At 40.9% G+C, this 19,121-nt stretch overlaps 3 protein-coding genes across 5 annotated transcripts in view; all 3 read left to right on the top strand.

Annotated features, from left to right (window-relative positions):
• The window catches only part of LOC110965919 (rho GTPase-activating protein 27-like), a 31,450-nt gene extending 27,204 nt beyond the window's left edge, over positions 1-4,246 (top strand). The window contains 1 exon segment of the mRNA XM_022215118.2: positions 75-4,246. Coding sequence (XP_022070810.2) covers positions 75-252 — 178 coding nt within the window. The 3' untranslated portion in view covers positions 253-4,246.
• A 990-nt stretch (positions 4,247-5,236) lies between these two features.
• On the top strand, positions 5,237-7,456 carry ccdc103 (coiled-coil domain containing 103). 2 transcript variants are annotated; one of them, XM_022215115.2, is made up of 3 exons: positions 5,237-5,366; positions 6,137-6,309; positions 7,143-7,456. In XM_022215115.2, exons 2-3 carry the CDS (start codon positions 6,167-6,169, stop codon positions 7,318-7,320), a joined length of 321 nt encoding a protein of 106 aa, XP_022070807.2. In that variant the 5' UTR covers positions 5,237-5,366; positions 6,137-6,166; the 3' UTR covers positions 7,321-7,456. The 2 variants fall into 2 exon arrangements, with proteins under 2 accessions (XP_022070807.2, XP_022070808.2); XM_022215116.2 differs by having other exon boundaries at positions 5,254-5,366; positions 6,127-6,309.
• Positions 7,457-7,572: 116 nt separating this feature from the next.
• Positions 7,573-17,158, top strand: abi3a (ABI family, member 3a). 2 transcript variants are annotated; one of them, XM_022215113.2, is made up of 12 exons: positions 7,573-8,499; positions 9,743-9,941; positions 10,354-10,524; positions 10,664-10,840; positions 12,194-12,252; positions 12,328-12,381; positions 13,220-13,530; positions 14,371-14,508; positions 15,368-15,502; positions 15,981-16,112; positions 16,520-16,648; positions 16,818-17,158. In XM_022215113.2, exons 2-12 carry the CDS (start codon positions 9,810-9,812, stop codon positions 16,979-16,981), a joined length of 1,602 nt encoding a protein of 533 aa, XP_022070805.2. In that variant the 5' UTR covers positions 7,573-8,499; positions 9,743-9,809; the 3' UTR covers positions 16,982-17,158. The 2 variants fall into 2 exon arrangements, with proteins under 2 accessions (XP_022070805.2, XP_022070806.1); XM_022215114.2 differs by lacking the exons at positions 15,368-15,502; positions 15,981-16,112.
• The last annotated feature ends 1,963 nt before the right edge of the window (positions 17,159-19,121 follow it).

Below are 19,121 nucleotides of genomic sequence, written 5' to 3'. Positions count from 1 at the left end.
ACTCGACTGGATCAAGACTCACATAAAGTCGATCTGCTTTGAAATAATGACATCACTGTTCTGTCTGTCTCCAGGGTGATCGAGCACAAGGAGCATAACCGAATGTCGGTTCAGAGCGTCGCCATCGTGTTCGGACCCACGCTGCTTCGGCCTCAGACCGAGTCGGCCAACATGACGATCCACATGGTATTCCAGAGCCAGATAGTGGAACTCATGCTCAATGAGTTCCAGACCATCTTCTCTGAGAGCTAGAACCACCTGGAGCTCCTCTGTGACCTTCAAGAACCCTTTGAGGATCTCATGAGGCTTTTTATCAGAACTGCCAAAAACCTTCCAACACCATTTTGAAACTTTACCTCCTCTCCAAACCAAGTTCATGTGGACTTAATCTGCTGATTGCATGATGTCCCTTCTGACCACTGTGGCTAAAATCATCCGAGTAGAACCTGAATGGAACCACCTAACACCATACTGGTTCAGAAACACAACACTAAGAACAAACATTCTGGGAACTGCACATCTCTCTTACCTTTGTGGATTAAATGATCCAAGTAGGACCTGTGTGGAACCCCTTAAACCTTGGACAGAAGCTTCAAGGAAACTGACCAAAGCCACGTATTTTTCTGGCACCTCAAAACTATAAAACATCTCAACGCCAGCAGAAACTGGTGTAGCTCTCTGGACACAAACATCCTTTTTAATAGGTTCTGTGGATATTTAAGTTTACAACCAAGTCAAGGCAGATCATGCTGGCTGAGCTACAGACTTCTAACCACTGTGCCTTAAACACACTTAGTAGAACTTGAGCGGAACCCGATAAAACCCTGTACTTGTTCTGGAAAATTGACTCTCCGCCTCACTTCTTCAAGGACCAACAACAACAACTTTTCTAATTTTCTTCTTTTTTCTTTTATTTTTGAGAAAGCGCTGCTCTGACAGGTTCCAAGTCCAAACTCTCCAGGTAATGATCCTGGTAGAACCGCTTAGAATCCTGGACTGGTTTTGAAAACACAACCTACATCTGTGCTTCTCTTTGAAGAAAAAAGACCAAACAAAACATGCAGTTCCACCCCACAGATATCTCGATATCTCCCCATGAGTAAAACAAGTTACAGATCCTAGGAAACTAGGAGAACTGCGGATCTGAATTCATGTCCTGTTCTTATTTCATCTGACTCTTAATTTTAATGTCTATAGACATTCATTTTCTTGGGTTTTGAATGTGGAACCTAATGGATAGATGATGCCCCTTTCCAACCACTGACACTAAAATGATCCTAATAGAACCTGGGCGGAACCACCTAAAACCCCGGAACAGCACCTTCAAGGCAACAGACAAAATAAAATAAATTCCACATCCTTCTAGAACCTTTTCACTCTGTGGACCTAAACATCACCTCCTTTTTAATAAATCTAAACACTGTGACTTACATAATCTAGGATGAACCCGAATAAGAACAACTGCATTCCTGGAATGGTTTCAAAACCATAATCTGCCTGTCTGTTTCCCTTTCAAGACAGCAGACCAAATAAGAATCTAACAAAAAAACTCCCAAAGAAAGTCCAAATATTTCTGGAAGGTCTGGATCCAAATGTCTGGTTCATAAAGGATCAAACGTGGAACCTATTTGTTACACTATGCCCTTTTGACCACTGACTACGCAAAACCTGAGAGAAACCATCTAAAACCCTGGACTGGTCCTACACCTATAACTTCTCTTTTAAGAAACAGACCAAATGAAACACATTTTCTCACATTTCTTAGTGACTAAAATGATCCAGTAGATCCCTCTAGAACCCTGCACTGGTTTTGAAAACTCAGGCAGAATCTTTGCTTCTCTGTCAAGACAAACAACCAAACACTGTAACTTTAAACCCCCAAATATCTTCCAGTGAACAGAACAAGTTACGGATCCTTTAAGAAATATGGAGAACTCTGGACCTCAACTCATCTCCTATTCTCCTATAACTCTATGGATATTCATCTTTGTGGGTTCTGGACGAACTACTAAATAATACAAATGTTTTACTTTGGAAACAAACCAATCCAGTCATTTCCAGGTTTTTGTAGAACCTTGTAGAACTCCGGACACAAACAGAATTTCTTGGGCCTGGTTCTGAAGGCTTAACTGGCACCTTCACTTTGCTTTCGAGGCAGCTGACCAAACAGAACACACCTGCTTTGCACCTGAGTAAAACCCCAAACCAAGTCTCTCATGTTCCATCCAAAGAATTCTGGGTAATTTGGGAAACTGGTGGAGCTACAGACCCATCTTCCTCTTGTAAAAAAAAATCTGTGGTCATTCAAGTTGAAAATGGACCAGCACCACCAGCCCTGAACTGACCCAAGAGCAACTGGAGCCATCTACAACCAATTATACGACTGTTTTCAAAGACATGAAACTTTGAGGTATTTTCACCAGGACATGAAGAGCACATCACCTCCAAGGAGAACCGCCTCTGAACCTAAGCAACAGCTCGATCTGAACAGGATTTATACACTTTCCATGGAAAGACTTCAGATTTTGGATTTATATATCCTAAACAAACACACTATGGAGTTTTATTCGCTGTAGATACGATACAGGATTGTTTTTAGTCAAATCTTAAAATGTGGGCCTGAGAACATAAAAGAAACATTCACTAAGAGAACCTCAGAACAACAGATTCAGACTAAAAATGCTGCAGTTACTGAGTACCTGCTAGAACAAACTACTCATGACGTATTAGTTTCGTGAAAACTAGTTGTTAAACCGACTCCATCAGTTTACTGCTAATTCTTGGTGACTCTCAGCTCTCGTACTTTATAGATCTGCTTCAGTAAATCTTTGTTGAACTTTTTTTCTGCTGCATTCTTCTGTTCATCAGTTCAAGCTGAAGATCAACACTCAGCAGTTTACTGAAAAACATATTTTTACCAGATTTTTTTCATCTGAAAAATAAAAATACTATCTGCAGCTAATTTTTTTTAGTCTTTTAAAAAAAACTTTGATGGACACCGATGCCAGTTTAGCAATTATTTTCTGCTTTGAACACACATCTTTTACTAGTTTCTTTCATAAAAACGCAGCTACACCAGCAGGTACTTAATAGCTACATCAGCTTTTCTCCAGTCCTACATAATTAGCACCAAACTTTTATTTACAGCTGATTTTTCTTTTTGAAAATTACAAAGAAAGTTTCAAAGAAATTAGCTAGAACACAAAGTATTTTCTTGTTTTTACTGACTCTATTTTATATTCTTGATCATATTTTCACATTGACCTGTGTTTTTTTCATTGTCCTCTGATTTTAAATTCATGTGGGCAGTTTAAAGGAAAAGGTTTTGCACATGAAAAATATTTTCGAAGACCGTTTGAAAAGAACAAGACCATCATCGTAATAAACACCACATTATCAGTGATGTGCAGCTTGGAGCTAACGAACCACGTGTTGTTTTAAGGTCGTGCTAAGCTTGGCTAAACACATCTGAAATGTGACTATGCAAGAGAGGTTATTTAAATACTAAAATCTATCTTTATATCTGAATGATGTCTAATAGAATGTTTAGTGGACCAAGTATGTTTCTCTGAGGAACTCCACATCTTATCAAATGCAGTAAAGGAGCTAAGGAAATCTTTCACTTTATATCTAATAAAAAGGTTAGGTTATGTTTTTCTGAGAAAATTCATGACTTTTTGAGGACAAAGGGGTCCGAGAAATATTAAAGTGAATCTTGCAATGGAGTAGAAATTTTTAGGACCCAGGATGTTTTCCTGAGGAACTCCGTTACCTGTTGATAAAAGTGACTCCCAGAAACACTGAAGTGTATCATTGAATCTAAATAAAGCCTCATAGGAAGTTAAAAAGGGCCAAGTACATTTCCCTGAACAACGTCAGACTTTATCCATGACAGTGAACAAAAGGATTTACAGAAATATTAAAGCTTATCTTTAAAATTAAGTAGAATCCAACAGAAAGCTGAGGGAACCCAGAATGTTTCCCTGAGGAACTGAAACAGAACACGATGGGATTTACAGGAAATTTAAGTGTTTTTTAGGGTTAGATTTTACAGGAACATTTTTTACTGTTGATTTTTGTGTCCTGCTGTAATCTGTACAATGCTGTATGTTTTTATAGTGGTGAGTTTATAGTTATTACAAATACTGAACAAAGTTACCATGGAAAATATAACAGGTTAATTTCTGTACATAAGAGGGTATTTTACTGACTTTTATTAAAAATAAAGTTGATCTGTATGACAGTTTGTGGGTGTTATTAGTCCGGTTTATTGGTGGATGGATTCATGTTAAAACCATCAGTATGAGACACAAGCAGCAACTGCATCTGCTCCAAACATTATGTAAGAGATGGTAGTAAATGAAAAGTTCTTCAGAGCTAAAGCTGGGCCTCAAGGGTGCAAGAGGAAACACTGATGGATTTGCTAAAAGCTTGTATTTATAACCAGTACAGTGTTTGTGCTTGCAGACGTTACAGCAGAACTTCAACTTTATTTTTTCCGTATTTTGAATGATTCTTGCTTGGTATAAAAACTTAAGATTTCTGGTAACCAGCTTTCATTTAGCCAAAATCTGCTATAAACTTGCTCTGAGAGAGAATAACCACCCGAGCTCTGCACTATAAGCAGGACTGAAGGTTAGCGAGATAACTTGAAGTTTAACTCTGACTTTTAGGACTACGACATGGTCCATCACCATGGTAACAGATGCTGAACACCTGGCAACCTGTGGAGCAGGTAACATTCAAGATAGCATATAAAAACACTGCATCACCGTTATTAGAAAATCCCATTGAGCTCAGTGGGCATTAGTGAGTACAGAAAAACAGAAGTGTCATGAATCGTATGTTTGCATACAGTTTAAATCAAAACTTACTTTACACCAAAAGCTTCCAATAAGCTTTGTTTAACTCATTTAGAGTACTGTGAAAAAAACTATACCATTTGTTTGTTTGTTTGTTTGTTTTTTTATCATGGAGGAGCTGCAGGGTTGTGAAACACAGGAACCATTAATGCAATAATTGATTGATTCATTCATTCATTCATTCATTCATTAAAATCAGTATTCTAAAAGCTCATAGGGACACAGATCAATGGAGTAAACACATAAAAATTCTATTTGTCAGAAAAAAAAAAACACTTCCAGATGTTTACTGCGTGTATACTGTATGTAAGGGCGTGTGCCTGTGCGTGTGTGCGTGTGTGTGTTTTCAGGCATCCTTTCAGCAGAAATATATTGCACGACTCGCCGCCCTCCACTGCGCAGGCGGTGCCGGCTGCTTGTTGTCATAGAGACGGTTTGTTGTTTCCGAAGCCCAAAGTGATTAAAACCACTTGAGACACAGCGTGAGGAGGAGGTCTGCTGCAGGTAAGAGTGGAACACCTTCACCTGCTGACTGACGTTACAAATTAACAACTTTTAACTCTGACTAAACTAGCCACCGCTTTAACTAACCTGTTAGTGTGGAACACTACGGACATGAATAGGTAGCTAACTTTAGCCAGAGCAAGCTGTGTAGACAGTAGTTAGCTGTGCTGTGTTAGTCGGAGCTAGCTAGCATTAGCCATTAAGCTGTGGTTTGATGAAAGCGTAATTCCTCTGGTTCTGGAAAGGTTGGTGGTTCTTAGGCACTGATTCTGGGTGGTTCTGGTTCTCTACAATTTCCAGCTTCAGGATCCAACCAGTAGAACCTATAGAACTTTCGGAACCTGTAAAACCAGAAGCAAGTGAATAAAGTGATGAACTGTGGGCTGATTTTCGGTCTGACCAGCAGGAGGCGCTGCAGACTCACAGCTGAGTGAAGCGGCTTTAGTTCAGCTCATGATCAGAAAGAACTGTGTTCTGTTACTGCTGTTTTTATAGTTTTTAATTAACTCTGGTATATGATGTTATTTAATAGTTTTCAGTTAATTCCAGTATTGATGTTATTTATTATCTTCTTATTAATTCTGGTATATGGTGTTGTTTAACAGTTTTTAATTTATTCTGGTATATGACGACATTCAATATTTGATATTTAATTCTGGTTCATGATGACATTTTTACACCGCAGCAGGTGTTTTATTCTGTCATGTTTTAACTGTAAAGTGCACAAAACTTCATATAAAGCGTAACTTTGATTCTAAAGTTTTCTGCAGGTTTCTTTTAAAGTCTGACATCACCAGGTGATGATGTCACAGCGCGATGTCATCAATTTCTCGGCGCTGGACAGAGAGCTGCAGATGGCGGTCGAGTCTGAGCGGCGATACAAGCGAGAGAACGAAGCCAAGCTGAAAGCTGTGAGCCAGAGAGTCTGCTACAGCCAGTTCAGGTAGGTCAGGGCCTGGAAATGGCACCAGGAGGGCCTGAAACGGACAGGGGTCTTATCAGAGGGTGATGGAAAGAGTTCTCGAAAGGGTCTTTAGCTTTATTAAAGCTCTCCGAAGTCTTGGGAGGCTCCAGGAATGTCTCCAAGACACTCCAGGGGTCCTTTAAAGACCATTTGAGCTCTCCCAGAACGAATTCCTGGTATCTTAGGACCATTCAGGAGTCCTTGAATAGATTCTTGAAATCCTTGAAAACCTTCCATGTATCAATGGAGGTGTTCCAGGATACTTCAAAGCAATGTTGAAATATTCAAATAATCCTTGTTAGAATTCCAGGATGCTTTATCAGCATCCATTGAAAGGCTCTTGAAACCCGAATAAGAAATTTCAAGGTCTGTTTAAAAGTGATACCAAGGTGCTTGAAAGATTCCAGGACCCCTTCATGGCCTTGAAATTTCTCTTGAAGACCTTTCAGGAAGTGTTTAAAGACTCCTGGGATCTTTCAGGATATTCTATGATTTGAGCCTTGAAAGGTTTCTGGAAGCAAGAATATTCCAGGAGCTTGAAAAGATTCTCAGAGTCTCTGAGAGAACTCCTTCAAGGACCTCCAGGATATCTTCATGGGCTTCTGAACCTTTTAAGACATTACAAGGGTTCTTTAAGTAGTTCCAGGATGTGATAGGAGTCTCTTTATGTCTTTGATAAACTTTAAGTCTCCTTGAATTAGCTGCAGGGTGTTTTAGAGGCTTTGAGGGGGTCCTTGAAGACCTTCCAGGATGTTCCAGGCTGCTTTAAAGCTTCCTTGAAAGTGTTTCCAGGCTATGCTGTGTGTCCTCAGAGACCTGGTGCTGACCTGCCACCTGAAGCCTCTGAACCACCAAGACAGAGACGGAGCTCCACGAAAACCCTGGAACCCCGTCGCCCCTGGCAACACGTCGCATCACGTCACCCCCAGTAACACTCCACATTCTGTCGCCCTGGGCAACGAGGAAGACTTGGGCCCACAGACTGTTTAAAGCTCTGATTTATTTCTACAGTTTAGATGTTCCGTGGTTAATTCTTTGGTTTATTCATTTAACTGAAACGTTTTAGTGAAAACAACAAAACAACAGTTTCACTTCATGATATTTGCTAATAAACAACGTAAAAGATTCTAGTAACAAACAGTTAATAGTTTTATAATGGACGAGTTCTGCTGCTTTCCACCTGTCCACCAGAGGTCCTCTGGCTTTCCCTCCAATCACAGTCAAGTGATTTCTCTCACCTGTCTGCACATCTGTTCCTGTTTGTTACTTTGTTTTCCTGCTGTGGCTCTCTGGCCTCTTTAAAGCTCTGGCCACTGATGAAGTTCATCAAGCTGACTGTCGGTCTGACCAGCAGGAGGCGCTGCAGACTCACAGCTGAGTGAAGCAGCTTTAGTTGAACTGGAATCACCAGGAAGAATCAACTCATCACTATGTTCTGTTCCTGTTGTTTAATAGTTGTAATTTAACTCTGGTATATGATGCTATTCAATAGTGTCTAATTAATTCCTGTGTTTTGTTTTTTAAATAATTTTTAATTAACTCAGGTATATGATGCTATTTAATAGTTCCAAATTAACTCTGGTAAATGATTTAATATTTATTAATTAATTCTGGTATATTCTGTTATTTGAAAGTTTTTAAATAACTCTGATATATGACTTAATAGTTCCTAATATACCCTGGTATATGATTTATTTGATAGCTTTTTTAATTAACTCTGGTATGCTATGTCATTTAATAGTTTTCAGTTAACTCTGGTATATGATGTTCTTCACCATCTTCTGTTCGGTTTGTTTCATGATGTTTCAAGAACATTGTCACAGATGAGAGGGAGTATTTCAGTTTTCAGTCTTCGTAAAGTGCGTCTTTGCTATGATGTGAAACAGGAAGTGGTTTATGTTGAGCAGGTTCACACATAGACAGTGAAACACAGTAGAGAGGACTCACTCTGACTTACTTCTGTAGACTGAAAGTCGTCACATAATGGTGTTTGAACGTTGAGGCATGGGCCCATGCTGGTAGAGGAGAGGAGTGACTCCTCTGTATGCAGAGAAGATCTCTGAGGTTGAGCAGCACAGAGGAAACTTCTAGCTGCAGACTGAAGTTAAACCAGACAGGAGACTCCAGCAGAACTGCAACTCATCAAACTACATCTACTGTCTGACTCTGGTGAGTTTTTACTTCAGCCTGTTTCACTTCTTCTTGTTGCATTTAATCTACATCACCGAACAGGATTTTAAATCAAATATATATTGATTAGATGTAGTATATATGGTACATTCTGTCATTTTTATTCATTCTTTGATAGACTCTCTACAGTGTTGATAGAAAGTATTCACCACTCTGGAAGCTTCCTGCTTTTATTGCTTTTCAATATTGAATTTTGGTCAGTTAAATTGGCTTTTTGACCAGAAATTTAAAATAAGTGATTTTATCAGTATTGGCCCTCTTAAAAGTGACTCTAGTTGAACTCAACTACAGCCAGTTGGTGCTAGAAGTCAAAAGTTTGTAAATGGATCATCTGAGGTCAGTGACTGTGTGTCAGTGATTGTAGTATAAAGACTCCTCTATCTGGAAGGTCCTGTCACTGGTGGATCAGTACTCATGGATAGAACTACACCATGAAGACTAAAGAACACTCCAATAAACTCTGAGAAAAGGTTGGTTAAAAGCATCAGTCAGGAGAAGATACAAGAACATTTCCAAGTTACTGATTGTTCAGACTATGTTGAAAAAAGCTCCCAAGACGTGGAGACTCTAGAATCAACTGGAAGAAGGTTCTTTGGTCTAAGGAGACCAGGATAGAGCTTTTTGTTGATCAGACTAGATGATATGTTCACTGAACATTACTACAAAACACATCATCACCACTGTGAAGCATGGTAGTGGCAGTATCATAATGTGAAGCATGGTGGTGAAAGCATCATGAAGTTTGGATGTTTCTCGGCAGAAGGTCCTGTAATGCTTGTAATGGTAGAGAGTAAAATGAATGCAGCAAAGTCTGTAGAAATCTTGGAGGACAACCTGCATCAGCATCCAGATGTTCAGACTGATTGAGATCGGCACAGGATCAATGATTGGACTGTGACCAAAGGTTCATCTACTAAATACTGACTGGAAGGAGGTGATCACTGATGGAATCACTTATTTCATGTTTTATATTGTTGATTAATTGACATTACTTGTAGAAATCTGTTTTTATTTTGACGTTTTTTCTTTTGTACATTCTTGTCGAAATGCCAAATTTTATTCCCCATAATTCAATCCTTCCACCCTTCAGGAGGATAAAGCCTGTTTATAGACTCTGTAACCTGATCTTATCAGTAGGGTTCTAGTAGACTCTCCTTGTGTATATTGGATCTGTTGGTGTGGACTTCCAGTGGTTCCTGAAAACTGGCTCTGGTCTCTGCAGGTTCCTGCTGGTCTTAAGGATCCAGAACCTTTTTTTATCAATACTTATAGAACCTTCAGTGTGGATCATGAAGGACCAGAACTTGACGGATGAAGTGACAAAGATCCTGGAAGAAGCTCCAAACGCCAGGAAAGCTCTGCGCGAAAACTACGACAACCTGCTGAATGTGGCCGAGTACTGCTACAATAACTATGTACAGGTAGTACTACATACAAGTAATTGCTGCTACAACAAATATGTACAGGTAGTACGACACACAATACTAATACTGGTACAACAACTACGTACAGGTAGTACAACACACAGATACTACTACTGCTGCAACAAAATATACAAGTAGTACTACTGCTATAACAAATAGCTATAGGTAGTACTACGACATACAGGTACTACTACTGACTCCAGTGTTAGTGCTAAGCTAGGCTAACAGTTTCTATTTATCTCCAGTCTTCATGCAAAGATAAGCTAACAGTTGCCACTTGCTTTCAGTTCTCGTGCTAAGCTAAACCAACAGTTACCTTTACCTCCAGTCTATATGTAAAGCTAAGCTAACATTTCCTTTTGTCTTTTGCCTTTGTGCTAAGCTAAGCTAACACCCCGTTCTCCATCAGTCAGGTGACGGCAGCATGAAAGCGTTGGAGGAAACTAAAAACTTTACCACCCAATCACTGGCCAGCGTCGCCTACCAGATCAGCACTCTGGCCAATAGTGTCTTGAGCCTGTTGGATGCTCAGACCAATCAGCTTCGCCACATGGAGTCTTCCATCAACCTGATTGGTCAGGTGAGTCACAAATCCACAAATCAACACAAACCACCACAGTCAGACACAAATCACCATAAAGGAACACAAACAACCACAAAGAGACACAAACAACCACAGAGCTCAGTGTTCTAATGGTCGTCCTGTTGTTGGTCCTCAGACAGTGGAGATGCACAAAGAAAAGGTTTGTCGGAGGGAAATCGGCGCCTTCACTGCTGTCAGACGAGTCCCTCGCAGCCACAAGATCCTCCCCCCTACAGGCTCCCAGGCCCGCCCACCGTACAGCCGCCGACCAATCAACTACCAGCAGCTGGACGGCGTCGGCCACGGCATGAAGGTACCACACACCCGAGTCTTGTGACCCAACTCTTAAACCACTGAGTCCATTTGGAAAAGAGACGAGACAATTTCACATGTTATGGTTAAACCTGGTTCTTCATCAGCTGTTAGTGTTGAACATTTATTTAAGTTTTTCAGTTCAGCAGGTGCTGTGTTCACTCTCACTTTGGAAACTCTACAGACGTTCTGGCAACTCTCCAAACAGGTTTCAGCAAACAGCAGACTGAATAAAGGAATATTTGAACCAGTTTAGTTCATTAAGCAAGGTTTCATTTAGTCAGAATAAGAGATAAAAATATCAGGAATATGCAGAGATTTCTGTTCAATAAGGAAACACACACTCACTGTCTTTACTAAGAAATTCACCAGTCTTCAGTCAGTGTGATTATTTTCGGGTGTCTTTCCTCCTCTCTGACAGTAAACTGAATATCTTTGGACTAAACAAGACATTTGAGGAAACTCTGATCCGGATCGTGCAGACAAACAGCTGATCAGTGAAGCAGTGACCTCTGTTTGCTGTGCAGACAGTTATTCTGAGCAGAAACTCCGACAGGAATCTAATCGACCGGAACAGAAGCAGAAGTGAAGCTGGTGGGGAAGCTGCTGAACCTCAGAAGCAGAAATGATGCAGCAGTTAAAGTTCCTGCTTCAAGCAGCTGATTCAGACACACAGCTGTACATGTACTCAGCAACTGGATTAAGTTATTCTTTACTTGAATATTTCAGTATTTGCTGTGTGACGCATTCAAAACCTGATGAACCATGAACAAATGTGGCAGCATGAAATAGAAACTGGTCTGAATTCTAACCAAACATCATGTAGATCAGAGAGTTTTCAGCTGAACTGCAGGCAGTATTTCCACAGAGAGACTGAGAGGGAAATCAAACCAACTGGATCAATAAAATAAATGCAGCGTGGCTCAGAAACAGTGAACAGAGGAGCAAGTTGTTGGAAGATACATTCAGCATGAGGAAACATCTTTCTACAGTTGATGTGCAGATTAGAGAGAAAAAGTCTGGAGAGGAGACATAAAGATAATTCAATATCTACAGTATGAGGAAACAAAAGGACCAGAAGTGTCCTGTTTAACTAGAACCGTCCTCTTTAACCAGGCCGGTCCTGATGGAGCTACAGTGTCCTGGTCGGTCCTCACAGATCCAGCAGATCAGACTCACACTCCTGCCGCCAGAGTTCTTTGTCCACCGTGGGAAAATGTTTGTAGAGACTAATTAGAGGCTGAGAGGCTCCATTCATTCTCTATGTGCCCCTTCCCAGGCCTATTGATGCTCTATGTGCCCCCCCCTCCCTCAGGTCTATTGATGCTCTATCTGCTCCCCCCCCCCCCCCCAGGTCTCTGGGAAACAGTCGGACCGAACAGGAACCATCCGGAAACAGGGACCCTCTGTCAGGTTGGTTCTGTTTTCACTGTTTCTTTTCTCAGCAGCTTCTTCTGCCCGCAACTTCATGTTTCTGTCTTATTTCAGGTCCAACAAGCCTGTGGAGGCGGTGCAGTGCCCGGTGGCGCCCCCTGCAGGAGGGTAAAGTCACCACACATTAGAAACTTTCTTTTTATGCCCTCAGCGTCACCTCGCAGGCAGGTCTAAGTTGAGTCATAGCAGCATACAGTCTGCAGTCAGTATTCAGGGTTAAAAACACAGGTCGAGTGAAAGTTTTAACAGTTTACAGCAGCAGAGTGCAGCCCTGATGAATATATATATATACAGAAATATTCACTGGTTCTAAACTGGGTCAGCTCTAATTACTTGCTTCCTCTAATGAACAATCTCAAATACTGTAGAAAGCATATTGAAAATGCTCATAACCTGTGCAAAATAACTCAACATTTCTCTAAAATGAGGTCAAATTGTCCAGAAGGACTCAGTCATCCAGGACCTGGATAGTGTGAGTCCTGACCTGAACGCAACAGAACCTTTGTGGTATTTTCCAGAGAATGGAAAAGCAACACAAGCCCTCCAACAAAGAGCAGCTGAATAAAACAGTGTGTGAAAAATGTGACAAGATTTGAGCTCAATTTAGTGAACTCTGGTTTGCTGAGGAGGATTGAGTCCATCGTCAGAAATAGAAGTGACTGAAGGAACAAAGAATGTGATGAAACATGGACTCACTTTAGTTTCACTGAGTTCCTGCTGTGGAGTCTGAATTATCCTAAAATCTGAACTGTAGTTTGTAATCTGATGTCACACTTAGGTGATACAGTTTAGAATCATTTGACATTTGTAGTAAATATGTAGACATTATAGTCAAGACAACTATTGCTTTAAAAGTTATAAAATCACGGTTTTGTTTGCAGAAACGTTAATCATGTGAAAATCATTTTAACTTCAGGATGTTTGTTTTCACCTTTCTAACCTTAAGCTCCAGCTTTGGGAAAGTTGTAGCTCCGCCCACCATCCCGCCTACCTGGCAGGCTCCACCTGAGTGTGACCTCATCACCTCACTGCTGGACGACACCCCGCCCCCTCCACCGACAGACACTGTCATCCCGGCTCAGGATGATGTGGTCACTAATGCCTCGGGCCTGCCCCCTGCTCCTCCGCCTCCCCCTCCTCCACCGGGTTCGTCAGGCGGTAAGGTGGCCCCGCCCCCTCCACCAATCCCTCCTCCGACAGGAGCTCTGACCAATCACAGCGATCTGCCCCTGGCTCCACCCCTTAGCCTTGAAACAGGTAAAGACAAAAACAATTTTACGACATAATCATTAATCTTAAACTTGGATTAGATTAAACTGGATCAGTTAAACTTGTATCACTTTAGCCTGAATTATTTAAATCTGGATAAGCTAAATCTAGTTAATGCTGGGTTACTCAAATTGTCTTTACCAGGATTACTTAAACTGGGGATAGTTACACCTGGATTAGTTCAACCTTAAATATTTTAGAATGGATTAGGTATGTTTAGGTTAACTTGTAATGTTTAAATCAGGATAAGCTGGGTCTGTCTTGGCTAAATCTAGTTAGACCTAAAACTTAAATAAGCTTTACCAGGATTAATTTAACCATGATCAGTTTGAACCTCAATTAGGTGATCCTTATATAACTTTGTTATTTTAATCTAGATGAATTACACCTCTTCAACTAAATCTGGTTGAGTCACCCTAGTAAAAACCTAAATTAGCTAAACCCAGGTACCAGATTAGTTAAACCTTGACTAGATTGAAACTCAATTTATCACAACAATCATGGTATTACATCAGCCTGAAAGGTTTAACCAGGCTAAATCTTACACTTTAATTGATGACATGAATGTGTTTTTGTTGAATCTGGTTGGCTGAAGCACTGATCAGTTAAATGCGGTTTTGTTTAACCTGGTTTAATTAATTCTGGTTTAGTTTAACCTGATTAGTCAACCCAGACTCCTTAATAGTGGTTTTAATTAACCTGGTTTTATTGAACATGGTTCAATTGAACTATTTATCTTCACCTTCATCTTAATTCTCCTACAGTAAAGTACTCATTGGTTAAACTGTTTGATGTCACAATCACATCACATGTCCTCTCTCTCCGTAGTGGTGGAGGAGAACAGCTTCCCCTCTCCCTCGCCTCCTCCTCCCCCTCCTCTCTCTGATGATGACGGTTTCCCTCCGTTGTCTACTGATGGTTCAGAGCTGCCGGCTCCGCCCCCTCTACCCAGCCAGGAAGTAGACGGTACCATTCTGTACTGTACAAACAGCACCACCAGACTCCACCAAAGTCCATTAAATAATCACACAATTTAACATCTTTCTGCTGCTGTGCATTTGGACTTGTTTAAGCCTGACTTCACAAATAGAATAATCTTGAGTAACTTCCCCTGCATAATGCAAAAATATATACACAGAAATTACTTGATTTATTTCTTATTTATTTCCATAAAAATATAGAACAATTATTGACATTTAAACTACAAACATTTACTCAGACTGATGTGGTTGTTCTGCTTAATGAGCAATTTGTTTCACATACGAACACACAGGAAATGTCTGTATCTAACCAACAGGGTGCACTAAAGACCAGCAGAACAGCAAAAAAAGACTCAAGACAACCATGAAGATTAAGATTTTACTTTATTCTGTGTTCCTCTCAAATCCTGAATTCTGTAGCTTTCTGTTTCCAAAGACTCTACAGCAAAATTCAGAAAAAAAAGGTTGTCTGCTTTTGTATAAAAAACTACAAATGAGAAAATGAGAAAAGAAGCATAGTTTATCACATTTATCACATAAGCGGATGACATCAGCCAGACTTTTCACACATTTCACCAGTTCTACGTTGGATTCATCTGTGAATTCCTGAAGAGGTTCAGGTTGTATCTGCTGTAACATTCAAAGCTCCACTTAAAAACCTGCATTTTTAGGCTTCCGTGTTCATTAACAAGCATCAGAAAAAGTTTATAGACTGAGAATCAGATACCCTCAGAAAATCTGCAACTATTATCTGTGCTGCTGCTTGATGACTTCTGTGGTGTTTTCCTTCAGTGTCTGCTTCTTCTGTTGTGTTTTTCGTCAGTGTTCTTCTTCTGTGCTTTCAGTGACCCTCCCCAGCAGGAGGAGTCGCTGCCGCCGCTCCCCTCCCACCATGCGCTCCGTATCTCTGAGGGTCCGCTCAGGCCCCGCCTCCCGCTGCCGCTACACCCGCTCCCTCTTCCTTCCTGCTGGCCAATCACGTAAGCCGTTGATGGGCTGGCCTGACATCGTCCAGTAGAAACTCAGCAGACGTAATCAGTGAGAAGCTGACTAATAAGCAAACACAAATGGCAGTTTAAGTTCATTAGGGCCTTGGGAAAATTCCAGGATTCGTGCCAAGATTCCTGAAGCCGTTGTATGGATCATTAGAGAAGTCATAGTAGCCCTTGAGAATGTTCCAGAAGTCTGAAAGTCAGTTCTGAGGTCCTAGAAAAATGTCCAGTAGTCACAACCTTGAGGTTGTGAGGTCGTTGAACAGGTTCAAGGCCTTTTAGAAGTAGTTCGCAGTAGTTCTTGAGTATGTTTTAGGAAGTTTTTTGGGGTCCTTGAAGTAGTCACAGCAGTCCTTGAGGAGGTTGCAGGAATACCTCAGTCAGTTCTAAGGTTCTTGAGGATTGTCTATGAATGAATGGATGCTCACTCTATGTCAGATTCTGACACTGCTTCTCTGCCTGTCAGTCATGATCCCCCCTCCCCCCCCTTACCCGCCTCCCTGCACCCCTCCTCACCCCTCATCCTCCCCCCTTCACCTGCTGCCTCGCCCTTCCTCTTCACCTCGGCTCTGCTTACCTGCTCGTCTGCAACACCTGGGTAAGAACACACTGTATGCTAGTATACAATTAGTATTCTAATTGTATACTAGTAGTGGTACTAGTTAGTACATAGTTAGTATACAGTTAGTAGTAGTAGTTAGTACTAGTTAGAAGCAGTAGTTGCTACAGATTTAGTACACAGTTAGTATACAGTTTGTAGTTGTAGTTCGTACACAGTTAATACACAGTTAGTAGTAGTAGTTAGTACGGTTGGTAAAGAAGTGCTATATATGTTTTTGACCAATCGTATTAGTATCTCTAAAGGTAGTACGTTTAATTGTTGTACTGTAGCATTAAAGCTGTACTGTTACAGCCCGATAACTACACACCAAAAAACACACTCCGCCTTCTCAAAACTAATTGGTTTGGTCAGAGCTGTCACTCACAGGACTAATGTTGTCTTAGATCTGGAGATCCCGGCCCCACCCCCTGCTCTCCTATTGGACAATGAGGTGGGCTTTGATGACATCATGCCGCCCCTCCCTCCACCAGTGGACTACGACACCAATGCCCCCGCAGAATACCTGGAAAAAGGTACTACTACTGCACCTAATACCAGTACATTGTACACTGCTGCTGCTACTACTAATAGTTCCACTGCCTTTACTACTATTACTGCAACCACTACTACCATCCACATGTCTATATACAGTATATGTACAGTATAAGACCAGTGTGTGACTGCAGTTCCTTGTGTTTCCAGTTGTAGCGCTCTACAGCTACGAAGCAACGAAGCCTGACGATCTTTCCCTCACCGAGGGTGATGTCATCTACGTGACTCATCGCCATGACGACGGCTGGTGTCAGGGCTTCCTGAATGGCCAAGAGGGATTCTTCCCCAACAACTACGTCCAGTCATGTGACTAGAGGAAGTCCCGCCCCTCCGTGTCACCACCATCCTCTGCCTCAGATGTGTTAATATTACTGTAGTACGACTAGTAATACTACTAACTGTGCAGTGAAGGCCTCAGTGCTGCAGGACACTGAACCAAACTACAGATGAAGCTTCAAACTGAACCTCTGAAATAAATCTTCTTTATTCTGGTTCTGTTTGTTTCTTTGTTCTGTTTCTCCTCCTAAAATATCATGAGTCTATCTGCTGTACTGATGAAGTTCTGAGGCTCAGAAATGATGGAAAAGTCCATTAAAAAAATTTAAAAAAAAGTCTGGACCCACCTCTGTGTACTTCAAGGGCCAGGAACTCTGGAAATATTCAGAGTATGAAGGTAGAACTTTGATCATTAATAAAGTTACTGTAGGTGAAGAATCAGCTAATTGAGGATGTTCTGGAAAAAACTTTAGATTTAGTTTACTTTATATGAAATGATCTCGATATTAATCGACAGATGTTTCCAGGCGTGAGAATTGTTTTTTTTTGCCTACATAAAAACACATGAATCATGTTCATGGTTGAGTTTCTCCAGAAGTAAAATTCACAGACACACACACTTCATTCAGCCACAGTATTTGACAGAACTTAGTTTGGTTCTTAAATCACAAATAAGCTCTGAAGTGACTCAAACTGACCAACTTCAGTACAATAACTTTTTTAATGAAAAAAAATCATCAAATAGTATTTATCAGTCTCATCTATGATTTTAAAGATGATGCTCTGATTATTTTTACTGCAGGAACCTCACAGACATTAAAGAACGATCTGGTTGGTACTACTAACAGCTGGAGAGACGTGATCAGATTTGATGTTCTCTTGTCTAATCACAGCATCAGATTCTTTCCAGATCAAACTGTGGAGCAGGACATTCTAACTGTTCCTCTCACATAGAAGTTGTTCTTCCTTAGAACATTCTCAGACAGTTCTGCAGACTTCTAGGGATGTTTTAAGAAGCAAGTTTTGAGTTTCCGTTCTCAGAAAATTCTGTGTAAATGCTGGATAACTGCAGATGTTAACGATATTCTAACATTCTGAAAATGGAACATCCTTCTTTTGTTGTCATCTAACACTGCGGAACATTCTACAGATGTTCTTTAAAGTGTTCCCTCAGCACCATCCACCTTTGTTGATGCATCCTGTTACAGAAATGTTTTATAAAAATCATCTGAGGCCTCAGGAACATCGGGAAAACAATCTTCCTGCCTCATTAACATCCAAGCTTAGAATGTCCTCTGAATGATGCAGGTGAAACTTTTTGTCTTATAGGTACATTATTTAAAACCATAGGTATTCTTGAAATAGTTCCCTAACATTAGATTAAACCTTGGTGGTTGTGTTGTGTTTGCCTTGTGTAGAGTTTTGTTGTGGATCTGTTGTTGTATTTCTGTTGTTTAGAGTTTTGTTGTGTTTGCATTGTTGTGTTTGTGTTGTTGTGCTTGTGTTGTGTTGGTGTGGTAGTGTTGTGTTTGTGTTGGTTAGAGCTTTGTTGTGTTTGAGTTGTGTTTCTGTTGTTGTGCTGTGTAGAGTTTTGTTGTTGTGTTTGCGTTGTCATGTAGAGTTTTGCTGTTGTGTTTGCGTTGTCGTGTAGAGTTGTGTTGTTGTGTTTGTCCCACAGCTGAATCTTCTAGACTGCTGGATGAACTCAGAAACTGCTTCTAAATCTTCTCTTCATGGACTTCATAAACCAGAACCAGAACCAGAACCAGACCAGTGTTCTGCTGGTTCTGGTTCTGGTCTGGTGCAGATGTGTCCTTCAGCAGCAGTGACACCTGGTGGCAGGTTCTCTGCTCTGTAGAAGAACACAGTAAAACCAGGCGTAAACTAACCGTGACGTCACCCGTCACGCAGAGAAAATGAAGCCCGGATTTTGCTACTTCCTGGTCGCCGTTTTGGATTTTTTGGAGCCAGTGACGTAAAAAGCATCATCAAACAGGCTGGACCAGAGAGCAACTTGGGGCAGGATTGGCTGAGGACTCTCTTATCCCGCCCACATTTTACCGCAGAGGCTTCTGTTGCTGTCTATCAAGTATAGCCACGCCCCCTGGCTCTGCCAACTTTAACGATTTATTTAAAATTCAGTATTGATTTATTTTAAGATCGGCCACCTGATCTCTC

This window comes from Acanthochromis polyacanthus, chromosome 21 (assembly GCF_021347895.1).
Source record: "Acanthochromis polyacanthus isolate Apoly-LR-REF ecotype Palm Island chromosome 21, KAUST_Apoly_ChrSc, whole genome shotgun sequence".
Taxonomy (NCBI): domain Eukaryota; kingdom Metazoa; phylum Chordata; class Actinopteri; family Pomacentridae; genus Acanthochromis; species Acanthochromis polyacanthus.
The sequence above is the reverse complement of the archived record's forward strand: the minus strand, read 5'-3'. Positions and strand labels throughout refer to the sequence as shown.